The following is a 15,399-nucleotide window of genomic DNA, read 5'->3' as shown; positions in this document are numbered from 1 at the left end:
ATGTCTTTTTGCTAGAACCTCAGTTTTCACTCTTCCCAATAGTCTTTTCAAGGACACCTTTTAAAGAGGCTGCAAAACTGAATCTGCCGAGGCATACGATATACTTTGTAAGAGATTTACAAATCAGAAGAGCTAACTTGGCGATAATGATCTGCTGCTGTTTGGCACTAATCACACTAAAAAGATTCAGAAACCTCTTGGTTAAAACTAGTAACTACTCACTGATAGATTGAATTACACCATTTACTGCACATAACCAATTATTTCTTATGGGACACAACTTGCATTTACAAAGTGAGCTGTGGTCAAAAGCTAAAGCTTAGGCTATAGTTATGAAAACACTGCTGCATTGAACAGCTAAGCAAGGATTCATTTTTTTTATTTTATTTTGAAACATGATACATTTTGTACAGACCTAGTTTTGGATCAGACCGACATTCAAAATATTTCATACCTTATTCCCAATCATTCTGTTTACTTGGTGAAATTTCACTGGCATTTGTGCTTCAACATGAAGCATGATTTTTAAATTAAGAACACACCATCTATTGATTCTTGAGTCTAAACTAGTATAGTTACAGAGTTCCTGCAGAGATGGCCTATACAATTCCAAAGTTATTTCTACAGGGGGATTTTCATCCTTTGTGCTAATGTCCAGTGTTTAAGAGTGTTTTACAGTAAACTTTTTCCTTTATGTTAGTTTTATTTATGTAGAAGAATCAATTCCTGATGTGTATCTTTTGTAATGTCAAGAATTCACCTAAGTAGTCATTTATCAATTTGCTACATGACTGCATAATTTTGTGTTATAATGGAGGAAAGCTATTTTTAGCAAGATTAAAATGTCCACCAGTCCATTGTCCAGAGAGAAGATCTACAGATAGGGAGTGGTTTTAGTTTAGTTTAGTTTTCTTTTCTGTATGCCTCTGTATAATGGGATCCACTTACAGGAGAAGGCATTTGTGTTCTCCTGTGCTACAGCAGTCTGCGGGAAAGTTCCTAACAGAGTTCTTTGTTAGTGTTTGTAAGACTGGATAGGAGGTTTAATTGAGGGATTTGTGCCGAATGTTCTTTCGCTTTGAGCCTTAGTGCTGCAATGCTCGACGTTTTCCTTTCAACTGCTGCCGGATCAGTGAAGGCAGTGAGAGCAGCGTCTGATGGGGGTCCTGGAGCTTTCATTAACACTGAAGCTGTTGTCAGGAGAGGATTTAAGGCATTCAGAAATCTATATTTGGGGGGGAAAAAAAGTCAACAGTAGCCAAATGAATTATTTTGTAGAAGAAATATTTACCTTATTAATAACCACCGCACTAAACTGGATTGTATTTAAACTAAGTGGTTTTTTTTGTTCTAAACTTATACTTTATGGTAAATTGACTTTTAGGATTTTTTGTTCTATTTTGTTTTTTACAATGGGCAAATCCACTTTACACCTAAAAATATCACTCACTAAACTGTGGATGCAGCATAGAAGAGAGAGGTTGATACCAGCAATATCATGCATGCAGCTATCCAGGAAAGTCAGTGTGTTAAATTTACCCTCGTTCTCCTAACAGGTTAAATCCTTTCTAAGCAAACCTTGTAACACGAGATCTGTACACTCTGTGGAAACCACAGAATGCTTCATAAAGGGAACAATATTCATAGAAGCCTTTGTGCAGCCAATTTGTAGTGACAAGTTATTGCATGTGAAAAGCAGCATAAATCAGCATGGCAGAAAGGTCTGCTTGTTAAGATGAGGGTATAATCTAGGCTGTCAGGTCAGGAGGGAGAGGCCCATACAGTGCTAATGCAGCAGCTTTCTGTTGTTAAATTTCAGTACTTGGAGTGAGGCTGAGAAGCAGATCCTCAGCTATTCTAAATCATCAGAGCTCTACAGAATCCCATGGAGTAATGACAATGGACACAAGTCCAGGATCTACCCTGAGGTCTTGGAAGCTGGGAAAGTAGACTCTGAGTTCAACACTGTATCGATTGTAGTCAGCTGCAAAACTCCCATTGGGACTAGGCCTGTGTCTTCTGTAAAAGAAATGTTAACCGGACCGATACGACCCTGATGTGAAAGACAAGCACGTCAGCGCTCTCTGTGGTGCTCATGTTCTGCTCTCCTGTGTGGTAACATCCACTATAATTCTCTGATCTGTAGATTGGAATAGAGGCCAGAGTTGGTCTAAATTAGAACAGTCAAATGCCCATTGACTTCAGTGGGGCTAGGATTTCACCCAACGTTCACAACTGTCCTTTATAGAGAAACTGTCTGGTGACTTCCACTAGGGTTTACAGCAGTTGTCTCAAACTCTCAGCCCAGGGGCCTTCTGGCACTCAAGCAGTTCCACAAACCAGCTCCCCGACAGCTGCTTGTGCGTGCATCCTGTGGCCCTGGGGTGTGTGTGTGGGGTGAGTGTGTCCTTGTCTGTACCCTTCCCCCAAAGTCCAGTCCCATTCTGTTCCTGCCCCACTGCTTCTCACCCGCTGCTCCCCACTTGCTGCAGTGAAGCCAAGCAGCTTGCTGCACAGCTCCGCTTCCCTGCAGCTCCTGCTGCCATGGTGAGTGTTTGTGTTTGTGTGTGGGGTGGGGGTTGGGGGAGGGCCTCAACCTCTTTTGCCAGCCCCAACCCACCAATGGCCCCGCAGGCTAATCTGAGTATAGGTCACCACCCTGTTCACAAGATGGTTGGGGCAGCAGCTGCAGGGCCACCCCAAAAGCACGGGGCCCAGCGCAGGCATGCCAAACCAACCTCTGCCCTATTTCCAGATCTGAAGAAGTGGGTCGGCTCCAGGAAAGCTCATCACCTAATAAATTACATTGTTAGTTTTGAAAGTGCTGTGTGACTGCTTTTTTGTTTTGTCATCCTACGGAAGGCACAGCTCTGTATACGCCTCCTCCAGCCACAGGGATATGCTGGTAGCGGAGCAGAGCCAGCAGCCAGAAGCTGCTCTAACCCCTTTGTGCAACCAGTGGTGGTGCTGTGATCTCTGGGGGTGGGAGGGTTAAATTGCCTAGGGGCAGCACCAGTCAGAGAGGGAAAGCACAGACTGGCAGGCGGGTTTGGGAGATGAGTGTGTGTGTGTGTGGGGAACATGTGGCCCATTGTCAACCCTGTGGGGGAGAGGTGCCTTCTGTCCCACTAGGGGAATCTGAGGACTGGCACTGGCTTTAAGGTCCATTGAGTTTGAGATCCCTGGTTTACAGCTAATTTAGGGCTAAATCCTGCCTGTTTCACTCCTGTGAGAGCTGGCCCTTTAATATCTTTCTCATAGTCTTTTCAATGGACAGAATACGCACCTGTAACATTGGAGCACATTTAATTAGGGCACTTGTGAATTGGTTACTGATATTGAGCTGTTGAAATACACAAGAACAGCTGTACTGGGTAAGACCAAAAGTCCATCTAGCTGAGTATTGCCTTCAGACAGTGGCTAATTCTAGGTGCCCCCGAGGGAATGACCAAAACAGGTGATCATCAAGTGATCCATCCCCTCTCTCCAAAACCACCTTCTGCCAAACAGAGCTAGGGACACCCTCCCCACCTATCCTGGCTAATTGCCCTCAATGGCCCTATCCTCCATGAACTTTCCTCATTCTTTTTTGAACCAAGTTACAGTTTTGGCCTTCACAACATCTGAAATGAGTTCCAGAGGTTGACTGTGTGCTCTGTGTAAAATACTTTGTTTTAAACCTGCTGCCTATTAATTTCATTTGGTGACCCCCTAATTCTAGTGTTATGAGGAGTAAATAACACTTTCTTAGCTACCTCCTCTACACCAGTCATGATTTTATAGATGTTTATCATATCCCCTAATTGTCTCCTTTCCAAGCTGAGACGTCCCTTCTTACTAATTTCTCCTCATATGACAGCAGTTCCAACCCCCTAATCATTTTGTTGCCATTTCTTGGACCTTTTCCAACTCTAATATATCTTTTTTAAGGTGGGGTGACCTGATCTGCTCATAACATTCAAGGTGCGGATGTACCATATATTTATTAGGCGTCAAGAGGATATTTTCTCTCAGTATTTATCCCTTTCTTTTCAGCCTTGACGTTTAAAAGAAAAATATTTAAAATGCGTTCTCGGTACCTTCCGAAATGGGGACTTAAAATGGGATTTCTGAAGAGAGATGTCCAGGCAAGACTGCTGAGACCGAATGGCCCTAAACTTGCAGGGCTGAATGCTGGAGTTACAGATGGCATCGTTATTGTTGAAAGTGGCACTGATCTCCAGGTGTGGTCCAGAAGGGGCGACTGACTCAATGGACCATCCAAGAACAGGCCCAAGGGATGGGTTAAGGAGAGTCCAGGAAGATTCCCTAACATTTCGGTTTTTTCACGTTTCCTCCATTTTGCCCTTCTGTTCTGAAACCAGACCTTTAGAGAGAGAATACAAAAGGGTTAGCAACACTGATTTGGTCGTGGTTTTGATCAGCTATGGTAGGCCATGAGGTATGTGACAGAGAAGAGACCTTATTTTAAAAGTACAATTTCCATACAGGAGGTTCTGTTTATAAAGTGTTTATTATTAATTAACAAATGTCAGACACCTGTTTATGGATTTGAAGAGCATCTACTGTAGGCAGATCAATAAAAGGTGCTATTGTTTCTAAGCCACAGGAATATGCATTTGGGCTCTAATTATTGAGTGTGAAACAATGAAAACTGCTATTAATAATTTATTACCCCGTTATTAATTAAGCCTTAAAATGACTCCCCCCCAGCCTCCCAAAATCAAAAGATGGCTACCTCAGATCATGCAAATTAAGAAGCACCTTAAGCATAACTGGAATAAGCCACAGAACTTTAAAACAAAACTGTGATTGTGACTGAAATACTTAGTCTGGCTGGCTGGCTAATTATATAGGTAAGTATTTTTGTTTGAAAAATAGGTGATGCTCTTATTACCTGCTGGTACTCAAAATGTCGTCTTATCAAGTTATGTGAACCTGATTAAGTCAACTGTAGCACAATAAAACTCCATGTTTCTCAAGACACCAAATACATTAAGATACTTGAGAATGTTGCTAACCAGGAGTCAATAAAACAGGAAGACATGCTATTAATTTCTTAGACACAAGGTTTGGATGATAAGGAGTTCTCTGTGCAGTGTGGTTTTGCACAGTGAACTGTTTATTGTGTCATCTTTTCTTTATAAGGCTGCACTATCAATTATTTTACCTACTGAGTATATCATAAAGCAACAGAGAAGTGTGACTAGAATTTAATCTGCTCTGACAACTGATACCACACCATTTTTTTCCTGAAATTTTGACTGTGTGAGGCCACACATTAGTCTCACTCAAGTACATTACAATGTATATAACAGAGAAAAGATACTTTAAGTTCCTCACATCACATAGATCTTGTGAATGTTTATTCACAAGGACCTGAAGAAGCAATGATATTCGAGCCTATCTTTTGTTTAGACTGTTCTTTTAAAGCTAGCAATATTCTTTGGAAAACACTAGTGGCTTTGCAAAAAGCAGGGTGTCTTTCTCCTGCAGGCAACCAATACGCAGGTTGTGTTTAGGTCCGCTGGCAAGAAGATTGGGGTTTTGGACCAAGAAGTGGACAAAGAAAAATACCACACACTAGACAGAATCTGGCACAATAGTGTTGAACAATAAATAGTCTTAGGGACACAAGGTCTAGCATATCAGACATTGTAGGGTCAAATTTCTTAGAGGAAATAGTGGAACTAATGGAATGCTAGAAATCTATACCTAGAGGTGTGAGGCAGGTGCATGAAAAAGAGACTTTTAGTTGTGTTTATTCAGCATTAGGCAGTGGCTAAAACAGATTTTAGTGATTTAACTAAATTACAAGGATTATTGGTTGAATAGAGGCCTCCAATCATGTGCCAAGAAGCATCAGAAATGGAGCTAGAGGTGGTATATCAAAAGGGAAAAGTCCTCACTAGCTCTCAGCCCCCAGTGCTCCCATTTAGAATGGAGTGCAAAGCATTAAAAGAGTAGCGGGAATGTTATATAACTCTTGTGCTGCACATCTGAGCAGCAGATGAAGAACATGGCACTTTGCAATGTTGTTAATTTCTTTATCCAATATAAGTATTTTGACCCCTTTCCGAAACATAGCAAAAGGCAAGTTCTACAGGTGTAAGAGAATAATACTACATAAGCATTTTTGTTAGTCTGCTCCAAACAGAGAAACCGAATAAGGAGTGAAATTACTTCCACTGTAAAATATTAAAATAATTTCTTTTATGTAATCTAGCGGTTTTTATTATGGCTTTCCTGTTGTCCAGATTGTAAATCTAGTGTAACAACTGATTTTAGTTGGCCATCAATTACTGTATTTATCAAACTTCTTTTATAATTTAAACTACATTTGGATTATTGGCACTGAAAGCCATATTTAGATCTAAAATCCCAACCTTGAATGTCTTATCTGGGCAAAATTCACACGAATATGAGTGATAAATGAGCCATAACAACTAATCTGACCCTACAGTGACATGATAGACTGCTTTCAAAGCTGTAGCATGTAATTATTTTAAATAACATTTAGATTATTTAATGCAAGAATCAAAACGACTAATTTGTATTTTGGCTACTGATTAATAAAGAGTTTAGCTGTCTTACACACACATCTCAGAGAACTGGAAGGGACCTTGGGAGGTCATCAAGTCCAGTCCCCTGCCCTCTTGGCAGGGCCAAGCACCACCCCTGACAGATTTTTTTTTAAAATCTAATTGCCCCAGATCCCTAAATGGCCTCCTCAACGATTGAGTGCACAATCCTGGGTTCAGCAGGCCAATGCTCAAACCACTGGGTTCTCCCTCCCCACAAAGTAAACTAACTTTACATTTTTAGACCATTACATTTCTATCAGGTTACCTAGGCAGTATGCATCTATCCACTAACTTACAGGAAGGATGTGCACTAACTTACATTATGAAATATGCTCTCTATACTGTTTAGCTAACCATGTCCTTGGCTAAACACAGTACCCTCAAAATTATGTGCTACAAAGAAGAGCAATTTTCAGCCCCTTGGAGTCATTACAATTTTATTAGTTTTAAATAAGATTGGACTATAAACGAGTATATATTAAATACTGTATATGTTATTTCTGTTGTTGATAGTTTATGCATGTATCCTATAATAGTTGTTCCCATGCTAGGAATTTCATTAGAAATTAAAATGGTCATTTGTAATCCAAATTTAGAAGCAGTTGGGGTTTTGAACATAATTTAAAATGTTAACTGTTAATGCAATGATAAAAGAAGAATCTGGTGAATGTAACGTTAATTCACCAATTTCTGGAGACTTTACATCCCTTTCGAGTCATGTGAATTAAACACTTTGATACAACTTAATTTGGTTTTTTTTGTAGGTATTGTAATTAACCATAGTGTATCTATGTTATTGACAATGATCTCAGGATCATTAGCAAATATCATGAGGATATTCACTTTGCAGTAGTCCTGCTTACTTTTTCAGGTGAGTGCTTTATTAACAACACCCATGGTGCTGAATCAACAAGCTGATGTTTCTAACCTTTTTTAGAACTTTTCAAGATCTGTGCCTGTTTTTCTCCCCAGACCAATGATCTGGACCAATAATGAGGGACAAGCCTGTTAATGGGAATGAAGTGTGAACTGAAACAAGAATGCTGCTGGAAGGCCAAAAAGGATGGGTTCAGAAGAGGACAGGATTTACCAGACTTTCAAATTATTCCTTTCCTGTGGTATGTAAAAATGAGTCACATTGGATGCATTTTCAAAAAGGACACAGAAGAAATCTCCCTGGGGGCAGGGGAGGGAATAGCTGAAATAAGAGGTATATTTTGAAATGAGAGGAATAAGATAGTTTTTTTTTTTTCTTCTTCTTCTGTCTTGGTGGGCTACTTCCATTTAGGGCTCAATGAAATGCAACAAATTTCTGCCAACTCTTGCCTGCTCCCAATTAATCTGGTCCTGCATATGCTGCCCCGAGAAAGTGTACAGCAGATGTCTCCCTAAGCAAATCTCTGCAAAGTGATCCATTGCCTGGCTGCCTCACTGAGGTGCAGAAATCACAATTCTGCCTTAAATTAGCTTCCCAGAGAGTTACTTTTGAGCGGGCTGGAAAGGTACCATTGCTGTATATTTTAAAAATGGTCTATGTACCTGCTAAGCTAGCTGAGTACCTCAGCATCTTTAATATATTTATTCTCAGGAGATGTGTGTAAGTGATTATTTCCATTTTACAGCTGGGGAAAATGAGACCTAGAGGACAAGTGACTTGCCCACAGTACTTGTCTGTGGCAGAGCAGAGACTTGAACCCAGTCTCATGGTAGCACTCAAACTACTCTGCCTGTGACACATAGTAGTCTAGCTGCCTGAGGTCTATTATACTGGGTTCTCATCCTAGTTGCTGTATTTGGTATGCAGGTGCCAGGTGGTGGCGGTAGCCTGTGAGAGCTGAGATGTCAGGTTAGATAGTTTGGTGGTTCCTTCTGGCCTTGAATCCTGTGATACTGGAGTAACCTTCCTCCCAATATTTGCCTAATATTCCTACATAGCTATGCCGCTGAACGGTGTGTTCTTTTTATGACCTTCACAGGAAGTTTGGGTTCACATCATCTGCATTTTCCCTTTTGCCTTTGCTAGCACTCCAATGTTTCAGAAAAGAGACATCAGCTACCAGCACACCCAACCGCATGCAGTTGGCAAACCCCATGTGAGAATGGGATCAGGGAAGCGAGTAAATTAACAATTTTGCATCCGTGTTCATTTTGTGGAGGAAGAGTGGCTGTCATGTGTTAAGGTATTTTAATTACTAGCAGCATTGGCGATATTTATGTTGGGGTCTAGAGGGGAGGATATTTTCTTTCCTGAAAGGTCATAAAACAGTTTTAGCTGTAGGGCTGAGATGAAAAAGCTGACAAAGTTTGCTCGCATGACTAAAACTATTGGGAACTGCATGTAACATATAAATTGTTGCAGAGCGTCTCCTGATGGCTGGAAGTTCTCTCTGGAACTCTCTTCCAGTTCTCTGGAAGTCACCATGGTCCAGGTATATAGACTTCTAACTTCCACTAACATAAATGAATTTTAGGAGCCTATTTATCTTTGAGGATGTCGGGCTGAGTGTTAAAATATGGAAAGATAGGGAAATTAAAAACTTCTGGGGCTAGCTCCTCAGCCAGTGTAAACTGTCATTTCTCCATTGACTTCAAGCAAACTACATTATATGCAAGGTGAGCATCTGGCCCCTTTGCTGCAGTGTGAGGAGAAACAGAGCCACAGAGATGAGTCTGAGCAAGCCTGCCAAATTGGAGAAGAGGCTGTAATGTATATCATAGTCATGAAAAATTAACAGTATATGCTGGGAGCCTAGTCAGGACTGCAGCTTGCAGCTGGACTCACAAGCAAAGTAATTTATTCAATATCTGATGTATAGGATGTGCTGAGGTTAGTATAATTTCACTGGGTTTGTGCTCACGTGGAACCTAAATGTTATGCTTGAAACTAAATTTTAACAAGACTTAATATTTACTATGTAGCCAAGGCTTAAAAAGAATACACAGAGTTCAGGAGTGAATGCCAGAATTAATACTTTTTAAAAGGGGCAGTTAATGGTGGTGTTTAGAACCAAGGATAGGCTGTTCACGGCTGTTACGTCAACATATAATCAGTTTGTATAGAAAAGTGAAATACAGAAGATAGGTTACACAGTCATTGCAGCTGTATGCTTGAGCTATTTCTGATAGTCTATTATAACTGTCCAACCTGGAAATAAAAATTCCTTTCAAGCACACATTCTCATCTCAGTCCCATAATAGTCTTTTAATTTATTTAACTATTTAAAAATAGTATAGATGTTTTCAAGTTAAACTGGAGCAGGAGATGGTGTATGAATGCTTTTGTGTGCTACATAAATAATTACTTAAGCATAGGACACAGTATTCAAGTAATTATTAGCTCAGAAAGTGATCTAACCATTTTGGGTCCTTTTATTTTTTTGATCAAGAACTGACACACAAGATTTTGGCACTTCAAAAGAAACTTCATAAATATTTTTGAAATTCTAATGTGGACCTTTATAAAACCAAATAACAAGATTTTAAAAATGCAAGTGTATATTTAATTTTGGATCATCACAGACCAGTGGTAAAAGTGCATTTTAAGAATATATCTTGAAAATGTTTGTGTCTAAAATGTCATTAGTGTTTTTTTAACTCAGGTTTAATAATGGATAACATGTCCAGGATATTTCTCCATTCTTAAAAAACAAATATAGAGGAGAAAAAAAATTTGAAAAATTTTCATTTGCAACACCAATTGACAAATGCCCCAAAATTACAAGTTTAATTACATTTTGAACTCTCCTATACAGTACTATTGTCCCCATTTTTATATTTAAATATTTTCCAGTGGAGGAAATTATAGCGATAAAGTACAAAATTTTACTGTGAATCTTTAGCCTTTTGTTGGTTTTTTTCAGAACTTGACATTGTATTTTGTGTTTAAATCTTAAACAATACGAATATTGCTCATTCAAATCCACTTCTACATCTGTAAACAGGCTTTGCAAACAGTCTAAACTAAACATCCACCTGCATATCTATTTTAAGTGATCACTTAATGCTTGCTAAAGTGTATTTATATATCTGCCCATTACTAAGTTTTGTTTGACACTTCTGGTTTGATAAAATAAACCAGCAGTCCTGTAGCACTTCAAAAACTAAGAAAATAGTTTATTAGGTGATGAGCTTTCATGGGACAGACCCACTTCTTCAGAAGTGGGTCTGTCCCATGAAAGCTCATCATCTAATAAACTATTTTCTTAGTCTTTAAAGTGCTACAGGACTGCTGGTTTGTTTTGTTAGAATACAGACTAACAGGGCTACCTCTCTGTTACTGTTTCTGGGTAGGTGTGAGAGGGAGAATACAAGCTGCTCTTTCTATTAAATGCAAAGCATTTGGTCCTCTTTTTCTAGGGTAACATAGAGCCCCCATACTTATACATCCTTTACAGCAACCCTTCTCAATCTTCCTGAGATGGAAAAAGTAAAAAAGCCAATGGCACTTAACACTTAATTGTAAGCTAAGAGTGTTTTATATGTCACTGAGTCAGAGCTAGGTCCTGGTAGTTCAGGACCTGTTACTCACCTGAACTCTGGCTTCTGTTAAATCCAGGCGCATGGCTAGCTCCTCTCTGCAGAAGGGCCAAAGCGCATTTAGTTATTTGGATCTTTACTCACCAAAAAGGGTTGGCTGCAGCAGAAACACCCAAGGAGAGTTCAGCAAAGGCCCAGCCCACCCCCTGCTCCTTCGAAGGGAGTTCCAAGCTGCAAGCCGGGGCACAGTGCCCAGCCTGAGGCTGGGTCAAGGCCAACATGCAACTCCAAGGGTTCCAACCCTCCCCGGCCGCGATCAGCTGCAAGCGCTGCAGTCCCCATCCCTGAGTTCCCTCTGGCGGCTCCTTTCAAGCCCTTTCCCAGGCGGCGATCGGGCCCCTGTCCTTACGGAGCCGGCCTGGGACCGGCTGGGGTAGTCGCTAAGGCGCAGAGGGGCATTTGCTGGCCTCTGTGGCCGGGCCCTGGACCCAGGGGAGGGCGCAGGCAGGGCCCGATCCTCCCGGCGCGGCGCCGCGCTCCTACCGGGTGAACACGTCGGGATAGTGGCACTTGCAGAACGCCTGCTCCAGCTGCTCCAGCTGCCGGCTGCTGAACGTGGTGCGGTAGCGCCGCTGCTTCCTTTTCGGGAGCCCCGGCGGCGCCTCGGCTGCGGGGGCGGAGCCCGAGAGACGGGCCCCCGGCCCCCTCGGGCCGCTGCCCCTCCGCGCCTCCTCCCCGGCCTCCGCCGCGTCCTCCTGCGCCCCGGGCACCGGGCGCTTTTCCGCCGTCAGCGGCTCCTGGCAGGGGTCGGGCGGCTCCGCGGGGTCCCCGCCTGACCGGAGGGAGAGAAGCCGGAGAATGAGCGGGTGGGGCTCCCGGGTCCCCGATTGCTCCCCGGTCCCCCAGCGCTCCCCGGCGGGCGGGGCTGGCGAGGCTCCCCGGTCCCCGATCGCTCCCCGGTCCCCCAGCGCTCCCCGGCGGGTGGGGCTGGCGAGGCTCCCCGGTCCCCGATCGCTCCCCGGCGGGTGGGGCTGGCGGGGCTCCCCGGTTCCCCAGCGCTCCCCGGCGGGTGGGGCTGGCGGGGCTCCCCAGTCCCCTATCGCTCCCCGGACAGCTCCCCGGGCAGGGTCCCCTCACCTTGCAGCCTGGCGGCGGGGCTGCGGCACAGGATGCCGTCCATGAAGTAGGAGGTGAGCAGGTGCAGGGCGGGCCCGGCCGGCACGGGCGCTGCGCTCTGCATGGCTGCGGGCTGGCACCGGGCAGAGCCCCGCGCCGCGCCGGGTTTTATTGGTGTCGGCAGTGGCCGGCTCGGCGCCCCCGGTATTAGCATTTCATTAGCGCGCTGGCGTCAAGGCCGGGGGGTGGGACCCGCACTGGGGCCGGTTCGCAGCCTGGCCCGGCAGGGAGGGGTACCAGCCGCTGGGAGCCTGGCGGAGATCGGGGCCAGACCCGCTCCCCCGCCGGGCTCTGCCGCCCCCTGCTGCCGTGGAGAGCAGGAGTCCCATTTCCCCAGGGCCTGTGCCGTGGTGTGGGGACCGCGGAGGAAGCCCCTGCTGGGGAGAGCTGGACCTGAGTGCCAGCTTCCGGCTGCTGGAGAGGGAGGTGCCAGCGGGCAGGGACCGCCAGGTCCTTGGCTTGTAGCACCCCCTCCTAAGAGCCGTGTGCGCCTTGGGGGGAGTGTACAGGAGAAGGGGCAGATCTCTTGTCGTGGGCTTTGTTCTGCACTGTTGGCTACAAATGTAGGGCCAGATCCTGAGCTCCCCTCTCGTGGTGTAAGGCCAGGGACTTCCCTGCAGTTACTATGAGGTTGATCTGCCGACAGTGACTGGAAGCTGGCCCACTAGCAGATGCAATAGATCCATCCTGCTCCACGGTGCTGCGCAGAGACAAGGCCAGCACCGTGCATAAAAACATCGCACTGAGCTCCAGAAACACTGCGCTTACTTCTCGGGCACCTACCTACAATAATCTTGGACCCACTTTTGGCATCTGAGTTTGGCCTTTGGAGCCTGTCTCAGCCATGTGCGGGGTGCCTTCAGGTCCCCTAATAGCACACACTGGCTTGCAGGAAGGGGCCTTCCCTGCCCTGTGTTCCCAGGCCTCCCATCCCCATCTTGTTTTCCTCTTGGCTGCTACAGCAACGATCCTGCAGCAGCTGCAACCAACTCCTGCCTGCACTCAGCAGTGCCAGGGCATTACTAGAGCTCTCCACAAACTAGAGCAAGAGGTGACTTGATCACAGCATAGAGGTTCTTTCCCGGGGATACAGTTCTGGCTACTAAAGGGCTTTCTGCCCTAGCAGAGTAAGATATAAGAAGTCCCAGTGCCTGGAAGTTGAAGGCAGACAAATGCAATGTAGAAGATAAAGCACTTGTTTGTAACTGTGAGGGGGATACCCCTGGACCAAGCCATCAAGGGAAGCAATAGATTCATTGTCTTTTTAAATCCAGAGTGGATGCCTTTGTGGGAGGTGTTAGTTATTGGGTCCAGGGCTGTAGTAACAGGCTGAAATTCCATGGCCTGTGCAATATAAGCAGTCAGACGAGATTGGGGTGACCAACCTGCAGCTCAGGTGGGAGTATGTGGCAGCAACAGTGGTGGGGGTCCATCTCTGGGGGGAGATGGAGGCCATTGAGCCACATATTATCTATCTATCTATTGCAAGGGTTCCCAGGCTTTTTGAGATGGCGACCCATTGTCACAATTCAGTAAGACTTTGTGACCTAAGGCAATTCAAAACCAGGGCGGGGGGAGGTTCTTCCCTGGGAAAAAAATTGTAAATCTTGATTCCCTCCTGCCCCTAGGCTTAGCCCCCTTACAGCCCCAAACCACCCCGCATCTACCTCTCACAAATGCCACTGCTGTCCCCTGCTGTTCCTTTGCCAGGCCACCACTGCCTCCTCCACATGACTCCCTCCCAGCCCTCCTACTCAAGGGATCCTGCCACTAAACCAATTAAATTGAGTCCCATTTCAGCATGGCAAGGCAGGGGCCGGGAGCTGGATGAGTGAGCAGCAGCAGTGTTGGGAGCTGCAAATGGCTCCTTTAAGAGCTACGTGGCTTGGAGCCACCCAGTTGGCGACCCTTAGAAAATCTAATGGTGACCTATGTTTGGGGTGCAACCTATAGATTGGGAATCCCTCACACACGTGCACAGATACTAAAACAAATACAGAAGAGTCTCACGATTCACAAACTTAATGTTCGCAAATTCAATTATTCGTGAGCGGCCGAGTGGCCATTTCTCTGGAGCCCTGGGCAGGAGCGCGGTCAGCTGCTGCTTCCCCTGGGGCTCCTTTGAAGCACTGTGGCAGCACTGCTCCACGCATATCTGAGGAGGGACCCAGTGCTGTGGTCCAGGAGGTGCTAAGGGCTGATTGTCCTAGGCCCCGCCCTGTCCACCTTTGGCCCCACCCCTTCTTGGAGCCAGGCACCTCCTCTCACCTGGCCCATGGTGTCTGTCAGACCCAGTGACACCATTAGCAGTTACCGCATGAGTAACGTTTATATTATTGCTAGCTTGCTAAGTTACTTATTGTGATAAAACTTGGGAGCTCCAGTTATCCATTAGAACCCGCTGAACTAGGTGCTATACAAACACAGAACAAAAAGACAGTCCCTGCCTCAAGGAGCTGACAGTCTACGTACATTTATCTTTTCATATGGGGACAGCCTTTTGATTTGCTTACAGGGTTTCTCCTTATGGCGCCCATATAACATGGAACAGATGAGTTGCAAGGTCTGTCTTTTCCCCCATGTGTTCAAAAAATGCAGTGACCTGTGGGAGTGGGCAGACCTGTGTTTATTTTGTCTTGTTACACTTAGGATATTTTTTAAACTGTGCCAAGGGCATGTTAGACTGTATGCATCGATTCTCTTTTTTATCATTGTTATAAATCAATAATAAAGAAATATATTTTAAATGTACCTGGGCACTAAGGCTCCCCAGGGAAAAGCCATTTATAATCAAGTGCTGGAAAAGTTACCAGATAATCAGCAGATTGGTTATATAACATCACACAAAGCAAATTTAAGCATTCTTGCTAGAGCAATGGAACCTAATAAGGAAATGTAATGAAGTAAGTCCTAGGAGATTACTTGCGAGGTAGAAATTACTTTAATTAAAAATTGATCATTATGATTTTAAGGAACGAGCCAATGCTAATTACTTACCAGATATTTTATTACAAACTTGCATTGCAATGTCCCCTCTTCCTCCCCAGTCAATGGAGGGGGAAGGGAGGGGTTGGATGAACTTCAGGGGATATAACATGGTGCCTGGGAGAGGTGGGGTGGGATATGAGTGTGCCCACCTGGCAAGATGGGAGCTGCCCTTCTC

The 15,399-nt window shown here is 44.7% G+C and overlaps 1 protein-coding gene across 1 annotated transcript; it reads right to left on the bottom strand.

Annotated features, from left to right (window-relative positions):
* Positions 1–368: 368 nt before the first annotated feature.
* Positions 369–12,572, bottom strand: ESX1 (ESX homeobox 1). Its single transcript, XM_075007711.1, has 5 exons — positions 12,198–12,572; positions 11,604–11,892; positions 11,113–11,158; positions 4,080–4,366; positions 369–1,225 (listed from the first exon to the last, which is right to left on the bottom strand). Exons 1-5 carry the CDS (start codon positions 12,388–12,390, stop codon positions 1,000–1,002), a joined length of 1,041 nt encoding a protein of 346 aa, XP_074863812.1. The 5' UTR covers positions 12,391–12,572; the 3' UTR covers positions 369–999.
* Positions 12,573–15,399: the final 2,827 nt, after the last annotated feature.

The sequence above is a fragment of the Carettochelys insculpta genome, chromosome 13 (genome assembly GCF_033958435.1).
Source record: "Carettochelys insculpta isolate YL-2023 chromosome 13, ASM3395843v1, whole genome shotgun sequence".
NCBI classification, from domain to species: Eukaryota; Metazoa; Chordata; order Testudines; family Carettochelyidae; genus Carettochelys; species Carettochelys insculpta.
The sequence above is the reverse complement of the archived record's forward strand: the minus strand, read 5'-3'. Positions and strand labels throughout refer to the sequence as shown.

Excerpts from the sequence above, each read along its gene's own strand:
- ESX1 (XM_075007711.1), bottom strand. The coding sequence starts at position 12,390 with ATGCTAATACCGGGGGCGCCGAGCCGGCCACTGCCGACACCAATAAAA. Across the intron at positions 11,159-11,603 it reads TATCCCGACGTGTTCACCCG|AGAGGAGCTAGCCATGCGCC; the intron begins GTAGGAGCGCGG and ends GCCCTTCTGCAG. Across the intron at positions 1,226-4,079 it reads TTAAGTCCCCATTTCGGAAG|ATTTCTGAATGCCTTAAATC; the intron begins GTACCGAGAACG and ends CCCCAAATATAG.